At 51.2% G+C, this 13,778-nt stretch overlaps 1 protein-coding gene across 1 annotated transcript in view; it reads left to right on the plus strand.

Moving 5' to 3' along the window:
• Window positions 1-13,778, plus strand: part of UNC13A (unc-13 homolog A) — a 139,034-nt gene that overhangs the window by 96,918 nt on the left and 28,338 nt on the right. The window contains 7 exon segments of the mRNA XM_060275227.1: window positions 217-360; window positions 1,277-1,360; window positions 2,475-2,552; window positions 4,060-4,148; window positions 5,030-5,182; window positions 5,330-5,453; window positions 12,926-12,964. Of these exon segments, the coding sequence (XP_060131210.1) occupies window positions 217-360; window positions 1,277-1,360; window positions 2,475-2,552; window positions 4,060-4,148; window positions 5,030-5,182; window positions 5,330-5,453; window positions 12,926-12,964 (711 nt within the window).

Genomic DNA, 13,778 nt, shown 5'->3' on the forward strand with positions numbered 1-13,778 from the left:
CCTGTGTCCGTGGGGCACATGCGCAGTAGCGCGGACACAGGGACACACGGAAAACTGGACGCAGAGACACTTGCACTTTATTATATAGGATTACTGAGAGGGAGAAACCCCGCTGGAATCCCATTTCTGTGAAATGTTTTGTAAGGGAGCCTGGTTCCTCTCCTCCAAACGGGACCGATCCTCTCACCTTGTCCCTCTCGTCTGCCTCCCCTCTAGTTCCAGCAAACGTCGGAGCATGCCCTTTTCTCCTGCTCGGTGGTCGACGTCTTTTCCCAGCTGAACCAGAGCTTCGAAATCATCAAGAAGCTGGAGTGCCCCGACCCGCAGATTGTGGGCCACTACATGCGCAGGTTCGCCAAGGTAAGAATGGGCTCTGTGCGATGGCAGCAGCTTCGGAGCATTGCTTAATTGAAAATCTGCACATAGGCGGGAAGTAGACCAGCTTGTTTCGTGGTGCATCAAGAATAATCTGGTGCTAAATGCCCAAAGGACAGTGGAAATGGTAATTGATTTCAGAAGGCACTCTTCCGTCTTGCCGCCACTTTCCATCCTTGGTAACATGGTTGTAGTAGTAGAGTCCTTCAAGTCCCTGGGCTCTATAATTTCTCAAAACTTAAATTGGTCAGGCAACATCAATAGTATTATTAAAAAGGCCCACCAGAGGTTGTATTTCTTGCGTCAACTAAGGAAATTTAATTTGCCCCAAGAAGTGTTGATCCAGTTTTACAGAGGTACTATTGAAACTGTTCTCTGTAAATCTATTACTTCCTGGTATGGCACAGCCTCCAAGATGGACAAGAAAAGGCTCCAACGAGCTGTAAGAATTGCAGAAAGGGTAATCGGTGCTAGTTTGCCTTCAATAGAGACACTTTATGCTGTTCCAGCTAGGAAGAGAGCAGAGGGAATTGTCACAGATCCTTTGCATCCCGGTCATCATCTGTTTGATTTACTTCCATCTGGACGTCACTACAGGACTCTATACACAAAAACGGCTAGGCACAGGAACAGTTTTCTCCCTTGTGCCATCAAATTGTTAAATTCGTAGTTGTGCAGTGGAAGGGGAGGCCAGTTATGGGTGGGGTTCCTTTGCTGTGCTATTGTATTGTAAGTGGAACAGTGTTTGTAGAAGGTACGTTTACATTGCAATGTAGTCGAAGCAAAATTCCAATCTGTTTGTTACTTGGCCAATAAATCATTCTATTCTATATATATGTGGGAGGCAATAGCACTCGGCTTTCCTCGTCTCATCAGCCTCCCCTCCTCTTTTCCCTTCCAGACCATTAGCAATGTCCTGCTGCAGTACGCCGAAATTATCTCCAAGGATTTTGCTTCCCATTGCTCCAAGGAGAAAGAAAAAGTGGTGATGTATCTGTTTTGTAGCTCTTCCCCCTTCCGCCTCCAAGTATCTGCGGACAGATTTGGGTTTCCCAAAGAACAGCGGCGAGGCACCAAAGGGGTTGGGGCTGGACTGGGGACACACATGATGTGGCCCTAAATGACTCGGGGCCGCAAAGTTTGAGAGACCGGCTCCTTCGCTACAGATCCTCCCAGTAGTTAAGATGAACAGACGGGGGCTTCTCGCTAGTTCCACTGCCCTCTGATGTTTGGGGTGGTTGTGGTCTGGGACAGGGCCTTCTCTGTGGCAGCCCCAAAGTTGTGAAGTTTTATTTCATTGCCATCTGGGTGAATTTGATGGGTCAGCGTTCATACCCACCTTATTTTGCAGGCCTCGAATGACCTGGGATGTGTGTTTTCAGGGTCCTCCCTATTCCCGGGACAGCAATTTGTTTAAACTTTTTTTTAATTTATGCATTTTAAATGGACGTAACCTGCCCTGGGACCTGCTGGCGAATGGAGCGTTTATGCTAATACAGTGGACGCTCGGGTTGCGAACATGATCCGTGCGGGAGACACGTTCGCAACCCGCAGCGCCACATCTGCGCATGCGCGGGTTGCGATTCGGCACTTCTGTGCATGTGCAAAGCGCGATTTAGTGCTTCTGCACATGCGTGAGCGCCGAAACCCGGAAGTAACCCATCCCGGGTTTGGCGCAGTGCGCAACCCAAAAACACACAACCTAAAGCAGCCGTAACCCAAGGTATGACTGTACTGGTGGCGGCGATATATGAAACCTGGGCAAGCCAAATCAGCACTCTGGACAGCTCCCAGTGGGTGCTTCAAGGCTGAGCTGTGGAAGATGTTGTCTCAGCAAAGAACCATGGGTGTTGCTGAACTCTAATCATGCTGTTTGCTGGTCTGGACGCACAATAGAAAGTGGGTTGTGTTTGTGTGTGTACAAACTAGCTTCCTGTATAAAGGGGAAAATTCTACTCCGTGCTCCCTCCACGATGTAGAGAGCGGCTTCCCAGAATAATTAGAGAAAGTAAAGAAGGAAGGTGCCACCTTTCCTAGGAATCGCCATCTCAGTGCCTTCATAACAACGTGTCCGTTTTATTTTATTTCTCCCGTCACAGCCCTGCATCTTGATGAACAACATCCAGCAGTTGCGGGTCCAACTGGAGAAAATGTTTGAAGCCATGGGGGGGAAAGAGGTTTGCATTTCTTAAAAGGTCTTCGGGGGGGGGCGGACCTGTCCCAGGACAGAGTGGCTGGGGCTGCAGAGCAGCTGAGAAACTGTTGAAAGGCAGAGCTCTTTCTGTGTCCTGTGCAGCTTTGCCCCCCTCAACTCGCCACCCGCTGTCAGAGGTGGTAGGAGAGGGAAACGTCTCGCCTACAGTGAAGACGCAGGTGGCACTGTGGGTTAAACCACAGAGCCCAGGGCTTGCCAATCGGAAGGTCGGCGGTTCGAATCCCCGCGACGGGGTGAGCTCCTGTCGCTCAATCCCAACTCCTGCCCACCTAGCAATTCAAAAGCACGTCAAAGTGCAAGTAGATAAATAGGTACCGCTCCAGCGGGAAGGTAAACAGTGTTTCCGTGCCCTGCTCTGGTTCGCCAGAAACGGCTTAGTCATGCTAGCCACATGACCCGGAAGCTGTATGTCAGCTCCCTCGGCCAATAAAGCAAGATGAGCGCCGCAACCCCAGAGTCATCCGCAACTGGACCTAATGGTCAGGGATCCCTTTACCTTTACCTTACAGTGAAGACTTAAGTCCCAATAGCTTGGCTGTTCTGCTTTTCTTCGTGGAATGGGGAGGGGGGCACCACCAGCCGAATATTAGCTTCACTGCATCCTGAATGTGCCTTCTCGCCCTCAAACATCCACTGCATTGGTGCCCATTTGGAGTAGAGTTCTACAAAGGCAACACGGAGGAGGAGGAGGAGGAGGAGGAGGAGGAGGAGGAGGAGGAGGAGGAGGAGGAGGAGGAGGAGGAGGAAGCTCACAAGCAGCCCCCCCCCCAGAACTTGTCGTTAGGAAGAAGGCAGATGGGGGGGGGGTTGGCCAAGGGGAGACTGGAGAAGAGAAGGTTAAGCCCTGGAGAAGAGAAGGTTAAGGGGTGATATGATAGCCATGTTCAAATATATAAAAGGATGTCATATAGAGGAGGGTGAAAGGTTGTTTTCTGCTGCTCCAGAGAAGCGGACACGGAGCAATGGATTCAAACTACAAGAAAGAAGATTCCACCTAAACATTAGGAAGAACTTCCTGACAGTAAGAGCTGTTCAACAGTGGAATTTGCTGCCAAGAAGTGTGGTGGAGTCTCCTTCTTTGGAGGTCTTTAAGCAGAGGCTTGACAGGCATATGTCAAAAATGCTTTGATGGTGTTTCCTGCTTGGCAGGGGGTTGGACTGGATGGCCTTTGTGGTCTCTTCCAACTCTAGGATTCTATGATTCTATGAGACTGAAGCTGGTGGTGCGTGAGGCTTTGGCTCTAGCCAAACTCACAGCTTCCCTTTCCCTCACAGAAGGTTGACTACAAACTGTTTAGTTCCATGAGAGCAACTCGGCATTAATCCGTGCCAGAGGCTTTGCCTCAATAGGATAGAGATGCAAATTCTTAAGGATTCTCAAGCTGGAGAATTTGCCTGCGGGGGGGGGGGGGAGCTGCCTATTAATCTTCCAAGGATGAACATTGCTCTCTTGCCTTCTGCCATTCCAGCTGGACACAGAAGCCAGCGACATCCTCAAGGAGCTGCAGGTGAAGCTCAACAACGTCTTGGACGAGCTGAGTCGAGTGTTTGCAACCAGGTAGGGCTGATTAAAAACATAACATGACATCAAGTATTAAAAAGGTTCCCGGTAAAGGGCTGCTTTCAAATGGCTTCTAAAAGTTGTGTAGTTCTTTATCTCCTTGACATCTGACGGGAGGGCCTTCCACAGGGCAGGCGCCACCACCGAGAAGGCCCTCTGCCTGGTACCCTGTAACCTCACTTCTTGCAGGGAGGGAACCGCCAGAAGGCCCTTAGAGCTGGACCTCAGTGTCCAGGCTGAACGATGGGGGTAGAGACGCTCCTTCAGGGATACTGAGCTGAGGCCGTTGAGGGCTTTCAAGGTCAGCACCAACCCTTTGAATTGTGCTCGGAAACATACTGGGAGCCAATGTCGGTCTTTCAGGACCGGTGTTACGTGGTCTCAACAGCTGCTCCCAGTCCCCAGACTAGCTGCCGCATTCTGGATTAGTTGTAGTTTCCAGGTCACCTTCCAAGGTAGCCCCACGGAGAGCGCATTGCAGTAGTCCAAGCGGGAGGTGTTTCCTGCTTGGCAGAGGGTTGGACTGGATGGCCCTTTTGGTGTCTTTCAACTCTATGAGATTCTAGAGCATGCACCACTCTGGAGAGACAGTCTGCAGGCAGGGAGGGTCTTATCCTGTGCACCATACGGATATTAAAAACACAATAAAACATCCAACATTAAAAACTTCCCTAAACAAGGCTGCCTTCAGATGTTTTCTAAAAGTCAGATCGTTGTTTATTGCCTTGACATCTGATGGGAGGGCGTTCCACAGGGAGGGTGCCACCATGAAGAAGGCCCTCTGCCTGGTTCCCTGTAACCTCACTTCTCTATATTATTATTATTATTATTATTATTATTATTATTATTATTATTATTATTATCTCCTCACCCCAAAGTTTCCAGCCACACATTGAGGACTGCGTGAAACAGATGGGGGACATTCTGAGCCAGGTGAAAGGCACAGGCAACGTGCCGGCCAGTGCTTGCAGCAGCGTAGCCCAAGACGCTGACAACGTCTTGCAACCCATCATGGACCTTCTCGATAGCAAGTGAGTGGGATAGACGCCGAGGTCTAGGACCACAGGTTCAGCCTATGGCAGCATGTGCTCGCTCACTAAGATCCTTCCCCTCCCTTCCCCGATATGGCCCTGAATGGTGCTCACCGGCTTCCCCCTCGCGGCCTTCTTCTCTCTCAGCCTGACCCTCTTTGCGAAGATCTGCGAGAAGACCGTCCTCAAGCGAGTGCTGAAGGAGCTTTGGAAACTCGTCATGAACACTATGGAGAAGACGATCGTGCTTCCGCCCCTCACGGACCAGACGGTGAGTCCCAAACCACGTGTAAGACGAGATGGGCTAACCCACTCTTCCCCCATGGCCCCAACACACTCTCCAAAACTCTGGGAGCATGGGCAAACTGGGGGTGTAGGAGCCCAACGTGGAAGCGTCTCAGCTGTGCCTTCCTAAAAAAAAGTAGATCGGTTGCACACTTGCCTTTTTATCTTGAAATAATCAGGTTCTCTCCTTGTTTTGTTTTAATGGAAATCGGCTCCCAGCTCCCGCAGCTGCTAAGATGTGCTTAAAAACCACCAGTCTGGAAATGTGGGGGGTCCAGTTCACTGTAGAGCCTTCCCCCACCCTCAGAAGATAAAAGGAACCATATGAAATGAGAGGCACGGATCCAAATAGGATTCAGTTTCCCTCGGGGCAGAAGGTGCACCTGTATCCCTTCAGATGTTTCTGGATTCAAACTCCCACCTTTCCTGCCCCTTGGCTGTGCTGGCTACTGGGAGTTTGGGTCAGCAATGTCTCGAAGGATAAAGATATGCCCACCATCCCCGATCTAAGGAGAGGCATTCCCTTCTCCATCTAAGGAGAGGCATTCCCTTCTCCATCTAAGGAGAGGCATTCCCTTCTCCATCTAAGGAGAGGCATTCCCTTCTCCATCTAAGGAGAGGCATTCCCTTCTCCATCTAAGGAGAGGCATTCCCTTCTCCATCTAAGGAGAGGCATTCCCTTCTCCATCTAAGGAGAGGCATTCCCTTCTCCATCTAAGGAGAGGCATTCCCATCTCCATCTAAGGAGAGGCATTCCCATCTCCATCTAAGGAGAGGCATTCCCTTCTCCATCTAAGGAGAGGCATTCCCTTCTCCATCTAAGGAGAGGCATTCCCTTCTCCATCTAAGGAGAGGCATTCCCTTCTCCATCTAAGGAGAGGCATTCCCTTCTCCATCTAAGGAGAGGCATTCCCGTCTCCATCTAAGGAGAGGCATTCCCTTCTCCATCTAAGGAGAGGCATTCCCTTCTCCATCTAAGGAGAGGCATTCCCTTCTCCATCTAAGGAGAGGCATCCCCTTCTCCATCTAAGGAGAGGCATTCCCGTCTCCATCTAAGGAGAGGCATTCCCTTCTCCATCTAAGGAGAGGCATTCCCTTCTCCATCTAAGGCGAGGCATTCCCTTCTCCATCTAAGGCGAGGCATTCCCTTCTCAATCTAAGGAGAGGTATTCCCGTCTCCATCTAAGGCGAGGCATTCCTCTGCACCTCCAATTCTTCCTTAGAACTTAGTTGGGGAAATTGCAGTCCTCTGGATAGACTCCAGCTCCCATCATCCCTCCTGGGGGGGTTGCTGGGAGCTGGAGTCCAACAACTTTGGAGGGGCACAGCCTCACTGCCCTGGGTGCTGATTAGACGTCAGGGTGGTAGCCGTCATGCCTGCAAACTCTCCAGAAATTCACCAGCTCTGTGGATCAACCAGAAATGGGTGAAATGAACTCTATTTCCCCATTGGTTAGAGAACTACCCCATCGGATCCCACAATTAAATTCGAGGTGGGATGTAGACTAACCCCCGTATCTTTAGGGACAGTCCGTTTAGCCACTGTATTTGATTAAAAGTGAAGGTATTTGCCTGTCCGACTTCCCAATAATTTGCTGGCTGGGGAGGAATCAGGTTTTTCAGTGTTATTTTTTGGGGGGGGGCGCTGAGTGTCACTAAGGGACTTGCAGCCATGTCTGAGCCATCTCTAGCTCCTACGAAACTCACTCTTACCTAAATGTTGTGTTGCAGTAAAACAAATTAAAAAAAAAAGCTTTATGTAAAGGGGAAATACACATATTTGAGAAAATTACCTAACAATTTTTTTTGGGGGGGGGGCCTATAGTGGGGAAATCGCTTGCAAAAAAAATGCTTACATGAGACAGGATGTGCACAATATGAGAATTTGCTCTGGATTTTTTTAAAAAATAAATAAATTGCAAGTTGGTGCAGAAATGGTGTGAGGATAGCATTTATGCTTGGGGATATCAGGGACTGAGAGGCAGATCTAAGCGCCTTGAATTTCGTGGTGCAAGAAATGTGGGTTAGTTAACATAATGCAACTGTTTGTTTAGCTGACACTTTTATAAGGAGGGTGGCCATCTCTTGAGGAGCTGCAGAGGGGAAGGAGAAATATTGTTCGGTTCACATTTTAAATGCAAACTGACCAGTTCTGCAACTTTCCCCAAATGGTACTCTAGCAGAAATGGAACTGCAGCATAAAAATCCGTACGTACATTAATTTTGCAAGGCTGTTCCCCAGTCAGGAAATCTGGACAAGAATGCAAATTGTGGGGAGAAGTGTGTGCGAAAATGCATATGTTGGTGGAATGGAACACTGTATTAGGGGAAACTGCTTTGCAAAAACAAAAGGTGGTTTTTCTTAGGGGAGGAGGGAATTGCATACAGAAATGTACGCTAGGATAAATTTACAGCGTGAACGTTCATGTGTTGTTGTTTTAAAGTCGCAAACCGGTGCAGAAATGGGAGATAGCTCAGTCAATAGTGAATGAGGCTCTCGATCTCAGGGTTGTGGGTTCGAGCCCCACATTGGGCAAAAGATTCCTGCATTGCAGGGGGTTGGAATAGATGGCCCTCGGGGTCCCTTCCAACTCTGCCATTCTGAGTTTCTGCGAGCACTAGAAGCCATGAATCCAACGACGCTGGACATTGGGAGATTCAGGACAGATAAAGAAAGTCCTTCTCCACACCCTGTGGAACTCTCTGCTGCAGGAAGCAGTGGTGGCCGCTGTAATGGTGTTGTTGCGGCTCCTCTCGAGTAAAGACGCCCAAGTCCGTGCTTGTCTTTAACGGTTTTATTGTGCCAGGGGCGGAGCAAGCGGGCAGGGGGGGCGGTTCGCCCTGGGTACCGCCCTGGAGGGGGTGTCACTTGGGGCCACGCCCCCGCCCCTCAGCTCTGCACGGCAGCCTGAAAAGAAAAGAAAAGGCTGCAAGCGCCGAAATCGCTGTGCGGGTGCCTGCTGGAGGGGGGGTGGCACTCGGGGCCGCGCCCCCTACCCCGCAATCGGTGCCTGAGCCTGGACCGTTTAGTTTCCATTTAGAAGTCGCAGGGGGGCATGATGTACAATGTAGAGGGGATCGCGTGCCCCCCCTGTGACTTCTAAACGGAGCATCCAGGCTCCAGGTAGGTAGCCCACTGGTGCGGCGGGCTGCCACACCAGTGGGCTATCTACCTGGAGCCTGGACGCTCCGTTTAGAAGTTGCGGGGGGCGCGATCCCCCTCTACGTAGCGATGCATGCGTCATTACGTAGCGACGGCGCCCCCCCCCCCCCGAGGCATGGCAATTTGCTGCCCCGGGTGTCGTGGCGCCTCACTACGCCCCTGTGTTGTGCATAATATTTACAGTGCAGAGATAGCAGAAAACATGACCTCCTAGTTACTCGCAGAATCCAGGAGTGGACGTTTCCTGTTGTGTGACCAGCATAAGAACTTGGGCACTCCGAAACGCCTCCTCCCGACCTTACGTTTAGTGGCGCACCTTACTTCAGGCGCCAGAAGGGGCTGTGTGTTCCCCTCTACCTCTTGGTCAAGGCGGCACAAGGGCTCTCCCACATCGCTGAGCCTTGCCTCCTCCATCTCGCTGACTTCCTCATTCCCCCCACCTGACCCGCTGCTGCTGCTCTCACTGGGCAAAGAGCTGGTCAACAGGATGGGGGGGGGAGGTTCCCTGTAGAAAGGTCCCCTGACAGCCACCAACCCAGATTGCTTTAAAAGAGGATATGGAGGGGGGGGGAATCATTGAGGAAAGAGCTATTAATAGCTATTTAACCATGATGGCTGTGATCGGAGGCCACAATACTTCTGAATCCCAGTTGCTGGAAACCACAGGAGGGGGGAGAGTTGCTCTCGCACCCAGATCCTGCTTGCAGATTTCCCCCACAGGCATCTAGTCGGCCACTGTGAGGATAGGATGCCAGATTCGATGGCCTCATCCGGCAGCCCTCTTATGTTTTTATGAGCAGTGGTTTTCCGGGAGAAGGAGACCCGTCCCGGTTAAAGCAGGACGCGGTGATTGCAGGACGGAAACAATATATCTCTGGTTTCACTTACACAATGAGGAGGGTGAGACGGGTGAAACGAGCACAGGAACAATAGATGGCCCTCCTTTTCCTGGTTTGCCTTTTCATTCCTCAAGGGCCACCCCGGTCCTTCTCCATTTATGGCACCCTCCAAATCTCCCTGGTCTCCAACTCTCAGCGATCCTCAGCAAGCAAGCATGGGCAATGATGGCCCTGATGCTGAGACAATGAGTGTTGGAGTCGCTGGCACATAAAAAATTGTAAAACATTAGACATTAAAAATTTTCATGATGCAGGGTTGTCTTCAGATGTCTTCTAAAAGTCAGGTCGTTGTTTATTTCCTTGACATCTGATGGGAGGGCGTTCCACAGGGTGGGCGCCACTACCAAGAAGGCCCTCTGCCTGGTTCCCTGCAACTTGGCTTCTCGCAATGAGGGAACCGTCAGAAGGCCCTCGGTACTGGACCTCAGTGTCCGGGCAGAACAATGGGGGTGGAGACACTCCTTCAGGTATACTGGACCGAGGCCATTTAGGGCTTTAAAGGTCAGCCCCAACACTTTGAACAGTGCTCGGAAACGTACTGGGAGCCAATGTAGATCTTTCATGTGTTTCCAAGTGTTATGTGGTCTCGGCGGCCGCTCCCAGTCACCAGTCTAGCTGCCGCATTCTGGATTAGTTGTAGTTTCCAAGTCACCTTCAAAGGTAGCCCCACGTAGAGTGCATGGCGATAGTCCAAGCAGGAGATAACCAGAGCAGCATCGCCACCCCAACAGATTTTGTTTCTCCATGTTCAAATATATAAAAGGATGTCATATAGAGGAGGGAGAAAGGTTGTTTTCTGCTGCTCCAGAGAAGCGGACACGGAGCAATAGATTCAAACTACAAGAAAGAAGATTCCACCTAAACATTAGGAAGAACTTCCTGACAGTAAGAGCCGTTCGGCAGTGGAATTTGCTGCCAAGGAGTGTGGTGGAGTCTCCTTCTTTGGAGGTCTTTAAGCAGAGGCTTGACAGGCATATGTCAAGAATGCTTTGATGGTGTTTCCTTGGCAGGGGGTTGGACTGGATGGCTCTTGTGGTCTCTTCCAACTCTATGATTCTATGATCTCCTCCCAGCTTTGGATCCAGCACAGAGCAGGCAGGTCCATCCATCTTCCAGCCTGTTTTCAGTTCAACCCTATTCTCCTACCTGGCAGCTAGGTGGGAGGAAAGTCCCACCCCCATTAGCCTGGAGGGCCCCGTCACTTAGTTGCTCATTCTTTGGGGGTGTTGATGAGGACCCTTAAGTATCCAGCTCAAGTCGCTGCCTTGCACAGAAACTTGTCTGGCTAAGAGTCTCCCCCTCACTGGGGTACAGGATCAGACTGATTCCCCCCCCAAAAAAACCCCTCAATAGTATCCACCAAATCTCTTCATTTTCATAACAGCAAGAAGATAGATAGATAGATAGATAGATAGATAGATAGATAGATAGATAGATAGATAGATAGATAGATAGAGTGTAGAGTGAAATGGGCATAGCTGACAGTTCTGATGGTATTAGTTACAGGTAGCATCTTAGAGACCAACTAAGTTTGTCATAGGTATGAGCTTTCGTGATTGACTTTTTAAAAGTTATGATGCATTTGAAAATAAAACCTGCAATGAATTTGGGGGGGGGGGTGTTTGTCCTAATTGACTCACCTTCCTTTTGTCTAACTAAATTGCAGATAGAAAACCTTTCCGGTCTTGGGGGGGGGGGGTTCTTTCTCAAACGGGCAGGGATTTGGGGCTTGGGTGTATGCCTAAATATAGGGGGGCAGGCTCACTTTTGCACCCGCACAAACCCCGCGCCCCCCGAGGGCTGCTGCTTGCGGGCGCCGGGGTGCGACCTGTGGCCTCGCGTCCGGGAGGCGTTGTTGTGCTGTGTTGTGTCTCTTTCGTGTGGGGTTGTCGTGGCGTTGTGTGTTGGTTTGGGGTTGCGGGGTGGGGTTGCGGCAGACCTGAGGCTTATACTCACGTGACGGCTGTTCTTTCTGATTGCTCCCCTCACCTGGGCAGATGATTGTAAGTACGGCAGGTGAAAGCCCTGCCTGTCTTTCGTTTGTCTCTATCTCTTTGTCCTTGTGCCTTGCGTCTAGTTCCCCCCCAACCCACCCCTCCCAAGTAACTTGAGCTGGTTTTTCTGTCGTCCTGTGGTGGCTGGCTACGTTCTCCAATGTGCCTCTATCTTCTCCCTGCTCCTGATCCTCCCCCAAAACGCCTTTGTTCTGTGAACCCCCAAACCCTTCCCTCTTGTCGCTGAGCTGCTTTGCGCCAGCTGTCACGTCTCGGTGGAAACTTTCTCCCTCGGTGGAAACTTCCCTGTACAGGGCTGCCTTCAGAAGTCTTCTAAAAGTCAGATAGTTGTGGATCTCCTTGACATCTGACGGCGCCACCACCGAGAAGGCCCTCTGCCTGGTTTCCTGTAACCTCACTTATCGCAGGGAGGGAACTGCCAGAAGGCCCTCGGAGCTGGACCTCAGTGTCCGGGCAGAACTATGGGGGTGGAGACGCTCTTTCAGGTCTTCAGGGCCGTTTAGGGCTTTCAAGGTCATCACCAACACTTTGAATTGTGCTCAGAAACATCCTGGGAGCCAATGTTGGTCTTTCAGGACCGGTGTTATGTGGTCTCGATGGCTGCTCCCAGTCCCCAGTCAAGCTGCCGCATTCTGGATTAATTGCAGTTTCCCAGTCACCTTCAAAGGTAGCCCCATAAAGAGTGCATTGCAGTAGTCCAAGCAGGAGGTAACTAGAGTATACACCACTCTGGCGAGACGGTCTGCGGGCAGGGAGGGTCTCAGCCTGTGTACCAGATGGATAGTAAAAACACAATAAAACATCACACATTAAAAACTTCCCTGAAACTTCCAGCCTTCAGATGTCTTCTAAAAGTCTGGTAGTTGTTTATTTCCTTGACATCTGATGGGAGGGCGTTCCACAGGGTGGGCGCCACCACCGAGAAGGCCCTCTGCCTGGTTCTCTGTAACCTCACTTCCCGCAGGGAGGGAACTGCCAGAAGACCCTCGGAGCTGGACCTCAGTGTCTGGGCAGAATGATGGGGGTGGAGACGCTCCCTCCGGTATACTAAGCCAAGGCCATTTAAGGCTGTCAAGGTCAGCACCAACACTTTGAATTGTGCTCAGAAATGTCCCAGGAGCCAATGTAAGTCTTTCAGGACTGGTGTTATATGGTACTGGGAGTCTTGGGGGAGGGAGGACAATATCATGCCTGGCCTTGCTGCTCCCTGGAGAGAGCCTTGAGATGAGAGGCCGTCCGTCCGTCCATCCGTCCATCCGTCTGTCTGTCCGTCTGTCCTTCCTTCCTTCCTTCCACCCTCCTGCCCTTCCTTCGCTGGACTTCTTCGCTCGCCCTTTCCCATTCTGCATTGATCGATTTGTGATATTGATTGTCTCTGCAGGGTACTCTCTTGAGAAAGCATGGCAAAGGGACCGAGAAGGTAATTATTGACCTTTCCCGCTCCTTGAGTGTCTTGTCCGTGGCAGTAGGGCCAAGCCAGAAATCCTTTCCCGCGCCCCGGGCCGAGGAGCAGAGGTGGGCAACCTGCTGCGTCCCTCCAGATTTTGCCAGACTCCTTGACCTTTGGAGATGGAGTCAAGTAACATCTAGACAGGTTCTCCCATCCCTGACTAAGAAGAGGCATTCCCTGCTCTCGTAAAGAGATGGAGAGGATGCCTCTTTTTGGAAAGTGGTGCCTCTTCCTTCGGTCAAGGGGGTAGGGAATGGTTCGAATTCCCCAAAGGGTTGCCGGATTCCAGATCTAGCCAGCATTAAACCCAGGCTACCGGGGTTGGGGGGTTCAGCGCCATCTAGAGGGGCCCCTACATATTCCCCATCCCGGTCCGAGAGGGACAGAGGAAACGGCAGAAGATCAGGAGAGGCTGGGTCGTGGTTCTTGTGTCGTGGAGGTGTGTGTGTCGTCGTGTGTCGTCCCCGTGTGGTGGCCGGAGGTGTCCGAAGATATGTGTGGCATGGAACTCGGTTGTGTGTGTGTGTGTGTGCGCGGCATGCAGATTCGGCGAGCAAGAGGTGCGTCTCGACACAAGTAGCTCCCCGCTCCGTAACAGGGCTGCCCAAGACTGGCGCTGACTTGCGGGGGCCGCCATTACAGCAACAAGCTAGATTCCTGCCCCGAGGCGTCTACAATCTCTACTTTTGACAGAGGAGAGAGGACAGAGTGTGATATGGTGGAACCGTGAACCAGGGGCCGGATTAATGCCTTCCCGGGGCCTTATTCCAACGGTGCACAGGGC

Source organism: Zootoca vivipara, chromosome 6 (genome assembly GCF_963506605.1).
Source record: "Zootoca vivipara chromosome 6, rZooViv1.1, whole genome shotgun sequence".
Taxonomy (NCBI): Eukaryota; Metazoa; Chordata; class Lepidosauria; order Squamata; family Lacertidae; genus Zootoca; species Zootoca vivipara.